Genomic DNA, 18,910 nt, shown 5'->3' with positions numbered 1-18,910 from the left:
TACGATTTTGTATTTTGCTTTTAAAATTTAATGTGATTTTATAAATACTACATATAATCATGACAGCTATTTTGGGTGAGCGTACATTGTTGGATACAGCTGTACCTTACTGAACATTTAATTTGCTCCCAGCTTTTTTGCTTTTATTCTTTGAATGTGAAGCTTCCCCCCGCCCCTTTGAATTATTTAATGTTGATAAACTCAGGAATGAACATGACTTTTTTTTAACCTAGCTTTTAAATTTTTTATTATTTTAAAAAATTTTATTGAAGTGTAGTTGATTTACAGTGTTGTGTGTTAATTTCTGCTGAACAGCAAACTGATTCATTCGCACATGTACCCATACTCTTTTTCGTGTTCTTTTCCATTATGGTTTATCACAGGATATTGAATATAGTTCCCTGTGCTATACGGTAGGACCTTGTTGTTTACCCATCCTGTGATTATAACAGTTTGCATCTGCTGATCCCAAACTCCCAACTCATTACTTTCCCACCTTCGCCTCAATTCTTGGCGACCACACATCTGTTCTCCATATCAGTAAGTCTGCAGTTTGATAGATAGTTCATTTTTACCGTATTTGGATTCCACATGTAAATGATAACGTATATGGTATTTATCTTTCTTTTTCTGACTTCATTTAGTATGGTTATCTTTAGGCCCATCTATGTTGCTGCAGGTAGTAGTATTTTACTCTTTTCATTGAATGTATATATCACAGCTTCTTTATGGACATTTCGGTTGTTTCCATGACTTGGCTGTTGTAGATAGTGGTGCTTATGAACATAGGGGTGCATTATCTTTTTGGATTATGCCCCGTTTTGTTTGGATATATGCCCAGGAGTGGAATTGCTGGGTCATATGGCAGCTCTAGTTTTTAAAGAAAGCTCCATATTGTTTTCCATAGTGGCTGCAACAATTTACATTTCCACCAACAATGTAGGAGGTGAACACGACTCCTAATGTACAATCCTTTCCAAAAGAATGGTCCTGACAGTGAATGGAGGTATGTACAAGGCTTTTTCTTTATGCCTTGTAAAGGATATTGATTTATTCTGTTATATGTAAACCATTTTGTGTTAAAACTTCAGTAATAAAGCTTTATGTGTATAATATAAAGTATTATGAACTATCTCACTACATTTCCCAACAACCCTCTTGGTATGGAGGGCCAGGAAGCCCCTTAGGGCATTAATATTTTTGAGAATGGTTTTCTGAAAATTACAGTTATCACAGTCAGAGCTATTGGTTTACCAATAGTACTTCTTTACTGCCATCAGTGCTGAGTGGTCCTTTCTCTGAGTTGATGTCAAATTCTTTTAATGTAATGAGGATATTTACCAAGAGATTAAAAAATTTTGGAGGGGGCTATATCTTACCAGCTAGTTAAAATATGAGGTATTTGATTCCTGTATTGGCTACATTCCAGTGAAACTAAGCTTGTGTGGGAAGTTTGCATTGCCACATGAGATGATCAAACCTGGTCATGCCTTTGGGGCTGTAGCAGCCTGTACTCTTTAAGAAGCCAAATTTCTGCTTTGAGAGAGAGCTCTGTGTACCGTAGTGTGTAAGTAGTTACCTATTTTATTCCTCTTGAGTACAGCATACTTAATGGAGTTTCCCTCTGTTCAGGTATTAGTGGTGGTATGGTCAAACACATCCAGTCCTTAATAATCAGCTTGCTTCTTAGTTTCTGCAAAGCTGTAATCATGGTTCTTGCAGTGTTTTTGTTAGGGCTCTTAATTTTACAGGATTTACACTGAAGTGGGCTGGGTGATGTTGTGCTCACATTTGTGAGTTGTATACACAGGGGCATCTCACTGGCTTTGCCATTAGTAGTGTGAAGTCTATTAGTTACTATTTTGTTATTAAATAATATTAACAGCTAACTCTTTGACTGGTTACTCTTGAGTTTTGCCTTGTTCCATGCTATAACATTCAATGTTTGTAACAGTTCATTTTATCAGTGACAAAACTGAGACCTAGATGAATAAATTCAACACAGTTGGAACATGAAGCCATTTTTATTTGTCTGGTTTTAAAAATGATTTCAGAGTAGTTGTGTGTGCTTTACCCACTATATTACTTCTTAAAATAAGAAGCCTGGAGGTTTTTGATGTTCTTAGCCTTTTAGAACACTTTTGTGTAAAGGACTGTTGGTAGGGGTTAATGTGATGGTCGATTATGCAAGTGTGGCTTTGTGTATTGTCTTTTTTTTTTTTTAAAAAGTGTTTCCAAACAAAATTTATAGAGGTTTCCCAAGTGCCTGACATTGCTTATAAACCAGTGGTGCTTGGTTTCTACTTTCTTCTTGAGAAGCCGCATGAATAAGCTTACTGATTTCTTTACTCTTCTTAAGTCTTTTCTTTTACAAACCTGTAGTTCAAGCTGGGATTAAAGAGTGTATGTGTTTTTCTTCTTAAGACTGAAGAGCAGATACTATTGGAGGGGCAGTTAGGAATCCTACATAATGGGACAGTACAAGGAAGAGTACAAGGCCTGTGGTATTGCTGTTGTCAGATGGTAGGGCCTCCCAAGCCCTGGTTCTCAATTTGTGTGTCTTAAAGGGGATGTACTAATTTAGAGCTGATTGGATTATAGAACTGACCTGTACTAACTAGAACTGCAAGAGATGAGTATATGAAAACTAAAATGCTGTTTACTAATTTATAAAGAGAGAGCAATTCTCAAGTGGATCAGCATGTTTGGCTGTAGGCGGAAACATAGTTCTCTTAAGAAGTTTGCTTGGTAAGCAGAGTCTGAGCCAGGGAACTTGGAAGTTTTTAGTGGCTACTGTACCCACACTGCTGTCTCGTCTGATGCACTAATTGCTTTTATAAGGACAGACTTGTTTATGCATCCTATTGGCTCTCCTTAAACTTGGGTACTGGACAATACTGCCTTCTTCATCTGACTCCCTGGCTCTACTTTTCTTTTGTTGGACCAATTCCTAATTCCCTTATCTTCGTTTAGAATTGTCAAATCTTTTAATCCTCTTACTGCTTAATCTTTCTTTAAATTGAATTCTGTAAACTTCTGCTGTGATCTGTTCTTTGTTCCTGTCAGAGAGCAGTCTTTATTTTCAAGTTCTTGATGGGGTAAGCAGTAACCATCTTTTTCATAGACTAGTTGCATTTCAATGTTTGGTAATTGAATTTAGGTGTGGCTTATGTGAAGTTTTAATGGACATGAATTAAACTCAATGGATATAAATCTGAGCAAACTGGGAGATAGTGGAGGACAACCTGGCATGCTTCAATCCATGAGGCCTCAAAGGATACAACTTAGTGACTGAATGATGGCAGCAAGAAGTGAAGGTTTGCAGGTTGGCGAACCTGGATGCTTTAGCCTGTGCCATGGATGATGTTGGGGATTCCCTGGTGGCTCAGACGGTAAAGCATCTGCCCGCAGTGTGGAAGGCCCAGGTTTGATCCCCGGATCGGGAAGATCCCCTGGAGAAGGAAATGGCAATCCACTCCAGTACTCTTGCCTAGAAAATTCCATGGATGGAGGAGCCTGGTGGGCTACAGTTCATGGGGTCGCAAAGAGTTGGATGTGACTGAGCGACTTCACTTACTTATGGATGATGTTAACCTTTAGAGGGCTTGAATCTTAATTTGAAATAATTGGATACTCATCATCACCTTGTTTTATATTCAGTAGATTACAGCTCCTTTTAGTATGATCAGGTTCAAACAGTGTCTTTGCTTTAGATGACTCCTGGTTTTGTGATTGCTACTAATTCTCAGTAAGCTTAACGTATCTAAGTCCATTTAATTTTGCAGAATTAAAAACAGTAATTTTTTCTTTTTATTACAGAAGGGCTATAAGACAAAGTGAAACAAATTTTTTCAAAATCAAAAAATATTAGAAGTAGAACAAGACTTGCTTCTTGAAAACAAAATCTTAAAGATATTTTAAATGTAAGAAAACCCTTGTGTATTATTCACAGCTATATTAGTTACCTATTGCTGCTTACTAAATTACCCCAAAATTTAGTGGCTCAAAATAGGATCCTAGTCATGACTTTGCAAGATTCTCTATTTCAGGGTCCCTGACAAGCTGTAGTCAAGATTTCAGCCCCAGCTGGGGCTACAGTCATCTCAAAGTCCCAACTGGGAAAGGAACTGCTTCCAAGCTCACTCACGTGATTGATATCAGGATTAAGTTTCTTGCTGGTTGTTAGACTGAGGACCTCGGTTCATAACGAATTGATGTCCAGTGACCTCTCTTGGTTCCTTGCCATATGTGTCTGTCTATTGGGCAGCTCACGATATAGCAGCTAGTTTTATTAAATTGAGAAGGAGCAAGGGTGAGAGAGGAGCAGAAACAAGATAGAAGTCAGTATCTTAAGTCTTGAAAGCAACACTCCCATCATTTTTGCTTTGTATTGTTGCTTAGGAGCAAGTCACTAGGTTCAGCCCACAGTCAAAAGGAAGAGGGGGAGTCACATGAGGGACTGATTACCTAGAGGCAGAGACTTTAGGAGAATTGACTTGTTATTGCCTTCCTCTGCTGCTTTCTTTTTCTTTATCTCTTACAGACTTTCCTTTTCATTCCCTGCCATTTTTATTAGTAATAAGTTAATTGATCTTCTTGGCTACTTTGCCAGATCGTACGGGGTTTTAGTACTTTTGGGACTGCTCCTAGCACGTCTTCAGGATTTATATTTGTAGATACTGTTCGTGGTGGGAGACACCATTTCCTCTTAGTATCTGACTGGAGTCTTGAATTTTTTAATATGTACACATTGTGTGCATTGTACTACATCATTTTATATAAAGGACTTGAGCATTTGAGAATTTCAGTATCCAAGGAGGCTCCTGGAACCAATCCTGCATGAATACCAAGGGGCAACTGTATCCCTTTGAGATTTGTTGCATCTGTTACCACTTTGAAATACAGTCTCCGATTTTTAGTACCTTTCTACATGTTTCTTGTATTATTGTTTCCTTCTGAGAGAAGTTGACCTGAAAGTGGCTCACTTTATGTGGACCTGCTTTTACTGGCTTTGCATGTTATAACAACCTGGCAAGCTGCAGTGAAAGAAGGCAGGGTCTTAGAAGTCATGTTTGAAGCCTTGAGTTCAGGGCTGCTGCTTTCAGTAAGCAGTTTGACAAATTACGGAAAGACTATGTTTGCACATGGAGGCCGGTGCTGGGAGAAGCTTGAGTTTTGAGTAAAGGTTTCCAAATTTGTGTCAAGAGGGATGAGCAGTATAATGAATGTATTTCATCACCTTTGCTCTCTTTCCAATATGTGAGACTAAAGTTAACCGACTGATGAAGTGTCCCTTGTGCTGACGTTCTTTTGGTGCACAGAGAAGTTGATGCAAACTCTTGTTTGCTCACACTTCGTACAAAATACAGGAGAAAGATCTAATAGGGTTAGAAAGATCTAACCAACAGGGAAAGAAATTCTGTTTCTATTTGTAGTCTTATGAGAGGGCATTTTTGAAATTAAGAGAAGAAAAAGAAGTTTAAAAACAAGAATTCTTGAGTTGTGCATGGGTAGTGCATGTTAATTTTCACTGTCCCTTCTGTGGTTTACAGCTGTTTTGCCTTGGTGTAATGCCACTGAATACATTTATTAAGAACCTCCTTTGTGGTGGACATTGTGTTAGGTGCATATCTACAATATCTCTAATCATCACAGCATCCTGAAAAATATCTCCTTCATTAGTACAAAGAAAATGAGGCCCAGGGCAGTCCTGCATTTTGTCCTAGGACACATTGAAGTTGTTTAGTCTAGGGCTTCCTGACTCCATTGCTTAGCTATGGTCTAGGCTCTTGCTCCCACCTGTCCTCATTGTCTTTCAAATTAACAGACTAGCTGTGTCCTTGTTTCTTTGAGAGAATGAACCCTAGAGGCACACTAGGAATTGACTGCTTATAACTGCTCATCATCAAGTAAACCAGTGCCTCTGTGCAATTAAATGTCAGACCAAAATAGGTCTTTTTTTCATGACCTTGTTGGACCAGGAAACAATGTTAGGGCCTGAAAAATAAGTGGGAAACTGCTTTGGTTCAGGTAGTAACCCATGTCTACCATATAGTTTCATAGAACTCAAATAAATTGATGCTGAGAAACCCAGAAATTGGATTGGAAAGCTGAGATGCATTTTAGTGAGAGCAGAGTTGAGCTGTTTCTCCTTATCATTGGGTTATAGGTTATGCATAGGAAAAGTAAACCTTAATCATCAAGGAGGAGAGCAAATGTTTTGTACTCTCTGCTTTTCTATTCTCTTCCTCTGAGAAATTCAACTCTTCAGGTGTGTTGTTTTATGCTCAAAAGCAATGGTGAAGTATTATCTCAAACTTCTGAGTTTCTTGTCTGACCAGTAGCAGCTGAAGTGAAAACATAGACTAAATAAGAGGGACATTTTATTAGTGAGTAAAGCTGATGAAGAATAATGGGATAGTAATGGAAATTTACTTTGTAGCTTGGGTCACTAATGCTTTGATCTTGTGCAGAACTGTACTGTGTTTTGCTTGAAGGGTGGTTGGCATTTCTTTGGTTAAAGCTAATTTAAAGCTAGTGATGCCTGCATTTCTAGGAAGTATGAAATGTTTTGTGAAGTCACTTTAATGGCATTACTAAGTATTCTTAAGATTAACTGAGGTTAGGAGATTTTAATTTCCCTTTCAGTAATGGGGGAATAACTGATCTGTCTTTCCAAAATCTTGGAATAGGTTAATGTTGTGGTTAGGAAGTGTTTTTTTTGTTGTTGTTGATTTTTGTTTGTTTTAATTTTTTCTTTGTGGTATTGAAAATGTTTTGCTTAAACAGAATCTCTGTGTATGAAGGAGGTAAATTTTGCCTCTATTGTTCCATAGCTGGTGTCTGAGTTAATGCCCAAACTTGAGTAACTTTGTAGGGTCAGTTAGTGTAAATGTAGGCAGAAGTAGCCTTTTCAATAGTTGTAGGTACTTTTCTTTTTCAGTAAGAATCTTCTTAGTGAGCAATTAGCTGATAGGTCTAATACGAGTCCCCCTCCTTCCCCCCTTAAAAATCTTGGCATAGATTAAGTGAATAATTCCAGATGTTTAAGCTGAGCCTCTATTGTGATGGGTTGATCTGTAGCCCTGCTTGCATTAGGCCTCTTTGTGACTTTTACCAAAGATAAAGCAGTGCTCTGAGGACAGTCTGCAGAGTCAGAACACTGTAATTAAAGACCTTCAGGGCACGTGAGCATCTTCAGTACCCTTGTCTAAAAGAAAGTGTTGACTGCTGTACTTTCATCCTTTATGAATTCTTTAAAAGCATCTATTATTTTTAATTTGCAGCAGCTCTTGCCAGGTAAAAAGTTTTGGGAAACAGATGAATCCAGCAAAGATGGACCAAAAGGAATATTCCTGGGTGATCAATGGCGAGACAGTGCCTGGGGAACATCAGGTAATCTAGATCTAGCATCTGTACTGTGATTTATGCCTGTCTTAGAGCTCCTTTCCTCAGCAATTGGCAAGTCATGAATTTTACATCAGTGACATAAGCATGTCAAGCAGTGTCCTGTCCTGTAGTATAATTGCCGTGAAGGAGCTTATATGATGTAATTTATTAAAACATAATTAATGCAAAATCAAATCTTCAATATTTTTGCTGAAGTGCTAGCCACAGGGGAATGGTCTTAGTTGAAATGACTGTAATTTCAGCTACAACTTCTTGTTCTGTACTGCTGTCAGCATACTTGGAATTAGAAAATCCATGCCTGCCATTTGAAGTTCATGTTTCTTTCTCCTCCCATTGCCCCTGTGTACTGTGTATGGGGTGATCTATCTAAAAATGTGGTTGGGGCCAAATAAGTCACTGGGCATGGATGGATTTCTGACTGACTACCCCTGAAGAGAGAGATGGGGAGAACTTGAAGAGGCAGCCACACTGACAGCAGAAAGAAATGACAGATGATGGGGAGGAAGGAGTCAGAACATTCAAAAGCTGGTGTGCTGTGTTGCAGCACAATGTAAGAATGGAACCTCAGATGACAGTGGTCATCAGAAAAGATCAGATTATGTTGTTATTTTAAAAAGGGCAGTAAAATCACATTTCCTTTTAGTGACATCACCAATAAAATATATTAAAAAGGAATTCTGCTACTTGAAAGGGGTAAACATTAATTTGTCCACTCAGCTAGATAAACCAGTTATGTGAACTACTGTATTGCTCTCCTGGATATATGAAGGGTGTGTTCTGTTTCATTAGCTTATGTAGAATATTATACTTAGGGAAAACACAGTAGGACATTTTGGCTCAATTTACCATGACAGGTTTCCTGATTCCCAGTCATTGGTTTATCCATGAGACATCGCTCGTAATTTGTTTGAGCCTCTGGCTGCACTGTATCATGCTTGTGTATCTTTTTTGTAGATCATTCAGTTTCCCAGCCAATCATGGTGCAGAGAAGACCTGGTCAGAGTTTCCATGTGAACAGTGAGGTCAATTCTGTACTGTCCCCACGGTCGGAGAGTGGGGGACTAGGCGTTAGCATGGTGGAGTATGTATTGAGCTCATCCCCGGGCGATTCCTGTCTAAGAAAAGGAGGATTTGTAAGTTGGCTTGAGGAACTTGTTCCTATCTCTCTCTCTCTTTCCCCTTACCCCTAAAGAAAAACATGCCTGTTTAGTTTCCTTAGATATTCACAGCACTAATGGCAGAGTTTTTAAGAACACTTCTATTGCAATTAGATCTCAGCAAACACAGCAGGAGATATGACTAAACTTTTTAAAAATAGAGAAATGATGTTTTTTTGGGACTCATTTATAGTAATGTGAGGTAACAACTGAAATCTAGGTCTCAGTTCATTGGTCCTCCAGAAAACACACAAAAAGAGAAGGAATTAACACAAAGCTGAAAGCGGATGTCAATAGGGAATAGATCTGAGAGCAGTGATTTGCCAATACCTAAGGGTCCTTAAAATGGATCGGATAATGTGGGTTCATTCTTGTTTTTGCTAGCTAAGCTTTAATTATGAAATGATCATTGGCCCTCTTTGAATAACTTTGCTTCTCGTACCCAGTCTATCAGGAAATCAGAAGTTCTGTTAATTCTGTGTTGCAAATTTTTTCAGATTCATCACCATTGACTTCTCTGATGCTAAATTCTAGGCAAAGCAGCATCTCTGTAGCCTCTTCCCTTTTTAAGTCTTAGGTAGTCTTCCTCAAGCATCTTCGATAGCCTTTCTCAAGACTAGTTCTTTCTTATACCATTGACTTTATAGATCTAAAAATCTTAAGATGCATTTCTGTTTGAATCTTCCTCATTTTGTGTTCTTTGACTGGTTTTATATTCCAAGTCATAGCTAGGAAGATCACAAAAGGCACCCTAACTCTTTCTTCCTTACTTTTCTCTTGACTCAAACATGTTTTGTACCTTTTCAAAGCACTGTCTCCCTGAAGTCTTTTTGGGCTAATACTTCTATTGGCAATCATTTTAAGAGACCTTCTTTCCCTTAAGTCATACTAATATTTTTACCTTTATAATGTCTTGCATTCTATTATCTTAGTAGCATTTATTGTTAGTATTTTTATCATTAGACATCTGTTGCTAGGTGTCCGAGGCTTGGTTCTATTTTCCCAGTTCCACTTGAAACTAGTGTCAGCAGCAGTGCATATTTGGTGCAGCTTTCTCAGGGTCAAGTTCAGTTCTTTAACATGTTAGTGGACACTAAATGAATGGTTGTTGACTTGGTCGTCAGTTAACAGGTGGCATCCAAGGTAACCAGAATCCACCTGGAGTTAACTTTATTCTACTCATGTCAAAGGTAGTGCTTCAATGGACATTGATACTTGACATGTGGCTGGAGCTTTTGATTCTACCGAAAAAAAAAAAAAAAAGAGTGGGGCAGGGGGAGTGAAATGAGCTTATTTAAGAGGCTGGTTTGAATTTCTCCCAGCTCTACACCTAGAAGTTTGGTTTGAGGAATTAAGCCAGAACAGGATCATTCATTTTTATAATAACATTTGGGAAGAGCAAGGGACCAAACTGGGGCTTTTGTCTTGATTCTTGCATACTAGCTGTTCCAAAGTTGACCTGATTAACTTCTCGGTCTTTTGACCCTGCAGAGACACAGGTTCCGTGGCTCATAGGTCAGATTGGAAAATACTGCTTGTATTTGAACCTTCCCAAGAGGCTTTTTGGGAAGAATAAGATCTACCATTTGGATGTGAGGAATGGGATCAGGCAAAATGATCATTTGCATGTTGTCTCATGGGAAGAAGAGTGTTACTTCTTCTCTTCTTTCAGCTTATCCCCAGCTCACCTCTTTTTCTTACCTCTCACACTTTGCTCAGAGGAAGTGCTGCCTTCTAACTTCTGCCTATGTTGTGGTTTAGTTGGTAAGTTGGATCTGACTCTTCTTCAACCCCATGGACTGTAGCCCACTAGGCTTCTCTGTCCTTGGGATTTTCCAGGCAAGAGTACTGGCGTGGGTTGCCATTTCCTTCTCCAGGGAGTCTTTCCGACTCAGGGATTGAACCCACATCTCCTGCAAGTCTTCTGCATTGGCAGGTGCGTTCTTTACCACTGAGCCATCAGGGAAGCACAACTTCCGCCTATAACTTTTAGTTATTTACTATAGGAGAAAAGTCACAGCTAAGTCATTACTGTGGTGAACTGGAACCTCTGAGATTCTTGCCATGAATTCTCTATCATGTGTGGACAGCTTCTAAGTCTTGGACATTAGCCACCAGACACGTGCCTGGGTTACTGTTACGTTTGTGAAAGTGAAAGTCACTCAGTCGTCTTCAACTCTTTACGACCCCATGGACTTCCATGGAATTCTCCAGGACAGAATACTGCAGTGGCTAGCTTTTCCCTTCTCAGCCCAGGGATTGAACCCAGGTCTCCCACATTGCAGGTGGATTCTTTACCAGCTGAGCCAAAAGGGAAGCCCAAGAATACTGGAGTGGGTATCCACTATCCAGTGGAAGCCTGTCCCTTCTCCAGCGGATCTTCCCGACCCAGGAATCAAACCGGAGTCTCCTGCATTGCAGGTGGATTCTTTACCAACTGAGTTATGTGTGAAGCCGTGAAGTTTGTAGGAAGCAGAAAAATAATTAGAAGTAGGAGAAAGATAAAACACTGTGGCCGATTTACTATTATTTTTTTCCTTTTTAAACAATTATTTTATTAGTTAATCTGTGATGAAGCTGTGTCTTTTGTGTTCCATATCTTTATTTGATTTTGTAAAGGTGGCTTCTATCCTTACTTGTCTTGAGAGATTGGTGATTTCTAGCTCTTTTGTAGTATTGTTACCAGGGGAAGTTAAGACCTCAGGATAGAGGTCAGAAAATTGAATTCTCTAAAAAGCATCTACTGAGTTTCTGAAGTTTGCATAAAGATAAATGAAAATTCTCCAAATCTGTATTCCAGTTTCTCAGAAGGGAGATTGTGTGTAATGAAACGTTATCCTGTATTTTGACTTGAGTTGCACCTAAATGGTGATACAGGAAGACTGACCAGTGACGTCAGTCCATCACTTTGGCACATCTAATCTTATGGTGGATGGAGAACTGGGATCAGTGACCTGCTTTATCAGCTTTTTGGTTGTTTCCTGCTGATCTTGTGCTTCTCTTGGTTTTGCTCTCTGTCTATTGGTTAAGGTGACATTTAACCACAGCTCTGGTCATGGAAACCTGAATCACTTTTTGGTTGTCATGGTATGCATACATCTGGAAAGAGGTGAGCCTTTTTTTATTTTTAAGTAAAAATCTATTTTGTCTTTTACAGCGTTGAGTTCAGAGACCAAGGAAGACAGAATATCTGCTTCTAGTAGATAGTTTTTCTAAAGAGTAGTCATTGGTGGTTTACGGATTAGAGCATTCAGATGTTTTTCTTTTTAGGTGATCATACCAGCATTTCTTCGGGTTAGCCTCAGAGAAGCTCCATTTTAAACCCCCAAGAGCTAAAAACACCATCCCTAATGGCATAATGAATGTACACCTCAAATCAAGTACTAAGGGTCTATTCTCAGATAACTGACAACAGATAAGCCAGACTCTGATGAATTGCTCAGTTAAAGGGGTTTAGAACTAAAGTAATTACATTGGTTTTCCATTTTCAGTAAAGTTGTTTTATGGTTAAAGCTTGAATGAAGGTATTTAACCCTGTCTAGCTTCCCTGAGCCTTTCTTAAGTTCATTTCAAATGTAAAAATGGACTCAGTCATTTTGGCTTTTGTGATAAGAGTGCTTGCAGGCTGATGATAAGAATCCCACAGCAGTGTTTTATTCTCAGCACCCACTGGAAATTTTTGGTAGTATTCCAAGTATGAGTCAGGAACTTCAGGGTAGCAGTTTTCAGAATAATGGGAAAATTCAGAATACCAGTTAAGTCAGAGTCAGGTTTTTAAATTTGATTTATTTCCTTTATTCCTGGGTAAAGACATCCCCTTACTCGCCCGCTCAAAACACCCCGAAATAAAGCATGGTTCTGGATGGTTATAAAGTCATATGTATTTACTGTGTTTTTAGGCATTGGGTGAAAAGATTTTTAGAAAAAAAAAACAAACATATTGGGAAGACCTTTCTGCTTGTTTGTAGAGAGGTCACGTGCACACTCACAGCAGTTCACTCAGATCACAGAGCTGGTGGCCTGGAGGTCACGTGCACACTCACAGCAGTTCACTCAGATCACAGAGCTGGTGGCCTGGAGGTCACATGCACACTCAGAGCAGTTCACTCAGATCACAGAGCTGGTGGCCTGGAGGTCACGTGCACACTCACAGCAACTCACTCAGATCACAGGACTGGGTGGCTCACTGTCCTAGGTGCCAGTGCATTTATTTCAGACGGTCAGTGTGGTTTCAGTCGATTTTGCTTAAACCTTTGTGTAGTGTAATGCAGGGACTTGAGTCTTAACCGGACCTTGATTTCTTCATTTGCAGAAAGTCTAATTCATATGGCTATGTAGTATATAATACATGAAAATACTTTGTAAGTCTTATAAAGTCTTGGGCTACGTAGTCCTTGGGCCAGTAGCATTATTGGCATCTGGGAGCTTATTAGAACTGACAACTCTCAGACTCAACTCCAGACTATTGAATCAAAGTCTGCAGTTTGATATGACCCACAGATGATTTATATACAATTAAAGTGTCATAAATACTGATAATATAGTTTTATTGGGAGATTTCAATTCAGAAACTTTTATCTCAGGAGGAGCCCCTTCAGACTTGAGCTTCCCTTGAACAAGAAATCTTTGTACTCTGCTTTGCAATGTCAAGCTTTTAGACACTGACTAAATAAAAAGTTAAAAAAAAAAAGCCATGCAACTTTCAGAAAACCTTTTATGGTTTTCATCTCTTTTTCCTGCTGGGTTTGGTGGTAGTACAACAGAGGGGAACACTTCTCTTATTTTTTTGCACACCAGGAATTGGGTGGCCATACACACAGTGCATGGTATATTCCATGCTCCACTGTTTGTAAATTGCATACCTCCCAACTTCTGTTCATTTTGAAATTGGATATGTTTTAATTGCCATTGTTTCCTTTTTAGCAGCACATAAGATGATGGTATGTCTTATAAATTGATGGTGCCTCAGATTTAATCAAAGGTAATAATAGGTGGTGGAGCTTCTCTGGTGGCTCAGTGTTAAAGAATCTGCCTGCCAACACAGGAGGCATAGGTTCGATCCCTGGATTGGGAAGATCTCTTGGCGGAGGAAATGGTAACCCACTCCAGTATTCTTACCTGGGAAATCCCATTGACAGAGGAGACTGATGGGCTGCAGTCCCTAGGGTTGTGAAGAGTCAGAGATGACACACACGCACACGCACACACAGACACACACACACACACACTAGTTGTTGGCTTGATTGTGTATAGATATTTCAGAAAAGTTACTGGGACAGAGGGGTTAATGATGAAAGCCATAGTCTTTCCAGGGGAGAAACATCAGGTATCAAGCAAGTTTGAAGCTTTAGGGGTATTGGAGGTGAGTGAGACTGTTTGTGTCTGAGAAAGGTAGTGGGCAAAATTGGATAAAATATTTTAAAGAATCTTTTAAAAGGAATTGCACAGTCGTGAATTGCCTTGTTTAAATACCTGAAACAACCCTTTGAAGTAGATGTTGTCGTCCCTATGAAAATTTATCAATGAGGAGAATGAGGTTTAGAAGGGAAGTGGTGGGAGCTGCATTCAGTGTTCTGATTTCACATCTTTTAGCCATAGTATATGCTCCACTGTCCTGTTTATTAGTTTCTCACATAGTATCATATTTAATATATTAATTTAAAAGTAATTCATGACTAGTAATTTCAAACTTTTACTCATTTTTTTAGATATTTGAAATTTCTTTATTACTAGTGAAGCTAAAACTGCTGAAAATTTTGGGTGGCATTTTGTGAAAAATTGAGAAGTGTACACAGGGAAACCAATATTTTAGTTAATGTTATGGTTTTTGGACTGGTTTATCAAGCAAATACACAAATAGTCCTTTGAGAAAAAAGAAGAATTACTAATCTTATTGACTGTGACTTCTGCCACATGGCAGAAGTCTCATTTCTAAGTTCCCATTTCTCTGACTTCATTCCGAATTAATATTCCCTGATATATTCATTCCCCTTTTGAGAAAGGTGAGCTGGACTGAATGACTCTGATCTCCGTAGTGCATAGTTTTCTGCTCTTCTGTCAGTTCTTTGGTATGAGGCAGCAGAACATACTCTAATGTTTATGTCATCTGATCTCTCAAGAACACTCCTTGGCCCCACTCTAGGGATTTTGAGTGGGCTTGGCTTCTTGCATTTTGAGCACTGTCTGAGGGCTATGTTTGGATTACAGTTTTGAACTGAAATTCATCTAGAGAGAGCCTAGAACAGGAGGATGCTATTAACCCATCTTTGTTTTTTATTTCATTTAGTTAATAGGCTTTTTAGTATTAATTTGCACTGGGCAATATATGACAAAAAAGAAAAATGTAACTCCTGTCTTTAGGATGCTTATTTGGACTCAATTTTAGTGGTTCTTGGGCTACCCAGGTGGCACTGGTGATAAAGAACCCGCTTGCCAGTGCAGGAGACATAGGAGACTTGAGTTTGATCCCTAGGTGGGTACGATTCCCTGGAGGAGGGCATGGCAACCCATTCCAGTATTCTTGCCTGGAGTACCCCATGGACAGAGGAGCCTGGCGGGCTACAGTCCATAGGGTCGCAAAGAGTCGGACACAACTGAAGCGACTTAACACCGCACAGTGGTTCTCAACTGTGAGTGCTTATTGGAAGTGAAACTTAGGTTTGTGGGAGCTTCTGCAGACGAGTTAAATTAGAATCTCTCGAGAAAGCCCAGTCACTTGCAAATTTTTAAAAGATTGTGATGTTTGATGCCAACCACAGAGCCACTGCATTGTGCAAAGGACAGTATATCTGGGAGGGCCGACTGGCTGTACACTTTGAGTTAAACCACTTAATGGGAACCTTAATTTTTAATGTTAATATTACAATGTTATGTAAGAAATACTCTCCCAGTGCATAGTTTTCACTAGTGTCATACTTGTATACAGTGTTTTTTACTTTATAATAAACTTTTATATATACATCATTTCATTGATGTTTACTACTCTGTTTTAAACAAAATGATCCCTTTTTATAGATAAGACAGCTCAGACTCAGGTTTAATGACCTGTCCAAAGTCCAGTAAGTGTTAACAGTTGAGATAGACTGTAGGTTCTGTGCAATCTGGGTTAGTATTTTCCTAAAAGAATACCTTACCTTAAACATTAAAAAAAACTTTACAACTCCATAAAACAGAGCAGCCCAAATATACCCTTTTTCTCTCTCACTAGGGTCCTCAGATTTCTAAGAGACCATTTTTATGATTCCCAACTCTGTATTCTATATTCTCTTTTAATAGCAGACTTTTGACAAGATAGCTTCCCACTTGTGCTCTTGGTGTCATTCATAAATCAGACTTCATGTCAACTGTTTTAACTTAGTGCTTTTGTTGATTTACTGAATTTGTTAAAACTTTTATGACCCATGTACAGAAAAGTTTACACATCATAAATGTTCATCTTCATGACTTTCTGCCTAATAGAAATATCCCCTATAACCCATCCAAATCAGGTATGGAAGTCATCCTACCTGTTCTGTGTTTTGCTGAGGCATTAACAGCCTAGTCGGAGTAGAAAACCAGGTAACTATTTTATGTAAATAGACTGTATAACATGGACAAAAAACAGCCCATCCCAGGGACATCTTTGAAAATCTAGCCCTTGGCAGTATAATTGAGAACATAAGTGTTCAGATCAGGGCAGTTGGCTTACAGGGGGAGCAGCTTCTCAGCAAGCCCTTGTAAAGGGCCACTGAGGAAAGATTATGAAAAATGTTGATTTGGTGAGTGAGCCTCTTCTGTACCCAGATTATTTGCTTGGTGAAAATTCCTACTGCTGCTTTATTGCATTTCCTTACCATTTTTTTCCTATAGACTGAACTCCTCGTGAGAAACTGGAGCTGAACTCCCTGCCGCTCCTGAGCCAGTGACTTGATTTGTAGATTTGTGGAAGATTATTTAAGTGTGTTGATGGGATGATCCTAAAATACCTTTAAAAATTATTGACGTTAGTGGGCTCTAATTCAGGTGGACTTGTTCATTACCACCTCTTGGACTCTTACCTGATGATAAGTAGAATGGGAGGATCCTTCTTATTTTAGCAGTTCGGTTTTACAGGACTTTTTTCTGTTTGTTTTCTTTATCTTATTTTTTGAACTTCTGTCCTGCAGTGTATTCAGTGTTGGGGATGTGAAAATTACTACGTAGCTTCTGTCAGTTTTACCTTTGCAGGAAGAGGGAGCTTTTATTTCTGGACATTTTGAAAGCTCTTTCTGTCTTTAGAATCCTGTCATACTTTGGCTTGGGATCTCAGTGTCATGCTTAATTGGCTCTCATTTACTCTTTGAACCAGTATCAGTGTTAAACTTTGAAGATGTGAACGTTAGATCTCATTTGCTGCCATAACTATAGTTTACCATCTTGCTGCTACATGAAACTAAGTGGTATATCCTTTCTAAATTCCTTCTGGTATATGTTCCTTTATTCATATTAGCCATGAAGTCTTTCTTTTTCTGTTACTTTTGAGCAGAGGGTGGTTTTAAAAGCAAAATGGGCTTTGAATTGGTTGTTGCAAGGTCTAAGATTGTCAAGTGTCCCTGTGTCTGGGCTTTCTGTGTCAGGGTGGCTAAGAACTACTTTGAGAGCATCTTTTTTTATTTTGCGCTTGCAGGCCTACCATTCACAGCTGTGTCTGCTGCTTTATCTTCCATTTGTGGTCCTCACCCTCCCCACTGAAATTTGGTTGTGGCGACTGGAGATGCTGAGCAGTAGTTCTCATCATCTTTTGATTGGATCTTACCTTTTACCAGGAGCTTTCTTTTGGTCTAGGTCTGTTTGTTTGTTTCTTAAAACAGAAGCAGTGATGGAGACAGGCAAGATTACTTACCTCTCCCTGGTTTTACAAAAGCAAAAATTATTTAACCCTTGGGTAAGGTTTTGCAAAGCTTGCTATACCATGTCAAGTCACTATACCAAACCTTCTTTTCATTCTGAAAATCAAGACACATTTGCTTTAAAAGTCCATGTCTTAACTTAGATGGTTGGTAGGAGGAGACAGACTTAATTTCTTTAAGAAACAGGACATCGGTGTGCTTGGCACCGCATCGGTCCATTTAGGTCCAGTCTTTCAGTCTTTTTAGTTTGAAGTACTTCAGAGATAAACTCTGTTGCATCAGTGATTTGCTTTAATATGCTCCCATGTAATCCTTGGTATGTACGGACAGGCGGTGGATGACAACTAAACACTTAGAGTACTCTTTGTGAAAGAATTTTAGTTAGATTTAACATATTTTGAAGGATTTAAAAAATTCAAGTTAAGGATAATTAGTGATTTATTGTTTCAGTAAGCGGTGAGACATTGGGTGGAATTGGGGTGGTGATGGTTCAAATTGGCAGGGCATATATCCCAACATGAAGTGTATAGAGTAATGGAATTGGAATGATGTTAGACCACACTTAATTCAATATTCAGAAGTAAGGGAGGAGTTTACATAGGCAATAGAAGTAGGAAATTCATTTTGTAGGCTTAATACTTCCCAAGTGTAATATTAGCTATAATTCCTGGGGATTATTAGGAACCATGCTATTCTAGAGAGTTAGATTTTAGAGTAGAGAAATGGAACTAAGAAATACAAAGTTGTGGTTGGGCTTTTGGTAGAAAGGAAAAAAAAATGGGGTGGTGGGACATTGGGCATGATAAGACTGTCCTAAACTCTGTAACATAAATGTATGTCTGTCTCCCCCATTTGGCAAGACTTTCTGCAGTGTTCCTGCCTCTGTGTTGTCTGTTAATTAGATTGTAATGTCTTGAAAGGTCATGGATACTATCTTGTTCTAATTAGCATCTAGTGTAGTCTGGTGTCCACGGTGGTTGCCCGCTATTATTAGTTGATGATGATTAGTGAAGCTGAAGCTATTTTTTAAACAGGGCCCAAGGGATGCAGACAGTGATGAAAACGACAAAGGTGAAAAGAAGAACAAGGGTACGTTTGATGGAGATAAGCTAGGAGATTTGAAGGAGGAGGGTGATGTGATGGACAAGACCAATGGTTTACCAGTGCAGAATGGGATTGACGCAGACGTCAAAGATTTTAGGTTTGTATGTTTTACACTTCTGATTTTTGAGTGGGGGCTATGGGGTTTTGTTTTGATTTAGTTTTATTTTGATTTTAGTTTTCTTTATCCCTCCCTACGTGTCTTTTTAAAGAACTGGGACTAGTGTAGGCCATACCACAAAAATCGTATGAACTGTTAAGGTGAAACTTTTTAAGATCTGTCCATACCTGATGTTTTGCCAAAACAATAGACTTTCCGTTTGTATGGAGCTCTATAATTTGCAGAATGATTTCATAAAAATCAGTTCATTGATT

The 18,910-nt window shown here is 38.9% G+C and overlaps 1 protein-coding gene across 15 annotated transcripts in view; it reads left to right on the top strand.

The window, feature by feature from the left end:
• The window catches only part of PUM1 (pumilio RNA binding family member 1), a 125,983-nt gene that overhangs the window by 48,495 nt on the left and 58,578 nt on the right, over window positions 1-18,910 (top strand). For 8 of the 15 annotated variants that reach the window (XM_070384365.1, XM_070384364.1, XM_070384363.1 and 5 more), the window contains exons 4-6: window positions 7,287-7,395; window positions 8,365-8,543; window positions 18,469-18,635. The exons of 4 other annotated variants lie outside the window; for them this stretch is intronic. In XM_070384365.1, the coding sequence (XP_070240466.1) occupies window positions 7,287-7,395; window positions 8,365-8,543; window positions 18,469-18,635 (455 nt within the window). The remainder of the gene's footprint in view (window positions 1-7,286; window positions 7,396-8,364; window positions 8,544-18,468; window positions 18,636-18,910) is intronic. 3 more of the 15 variants (XM_070384370.1, XM_070384369.1, XM_070384357.1) reach the window with 2 other exon arrangements.

The sequence above is a fragment of the Bos mutus genome, chromosome 2 (genome assembly GCF_027580195.1).
Source record: "Bos mutus isolate GX-2022 chromosome 2, NWIPB_WYAK_1.1, whole genome shotgun sequence".
Taxonomy (NCBI): domain Eukaryota; kingdom Metazoa; phylum Chordata; class Mammalia; order Artiodactyla; family Bovidae; genus Bos; species Bos mutus.
Note: the sequence above shows the minus strand (reverse complement) of the source record. Positions and strands in the feature narration are given on the sequence as shown.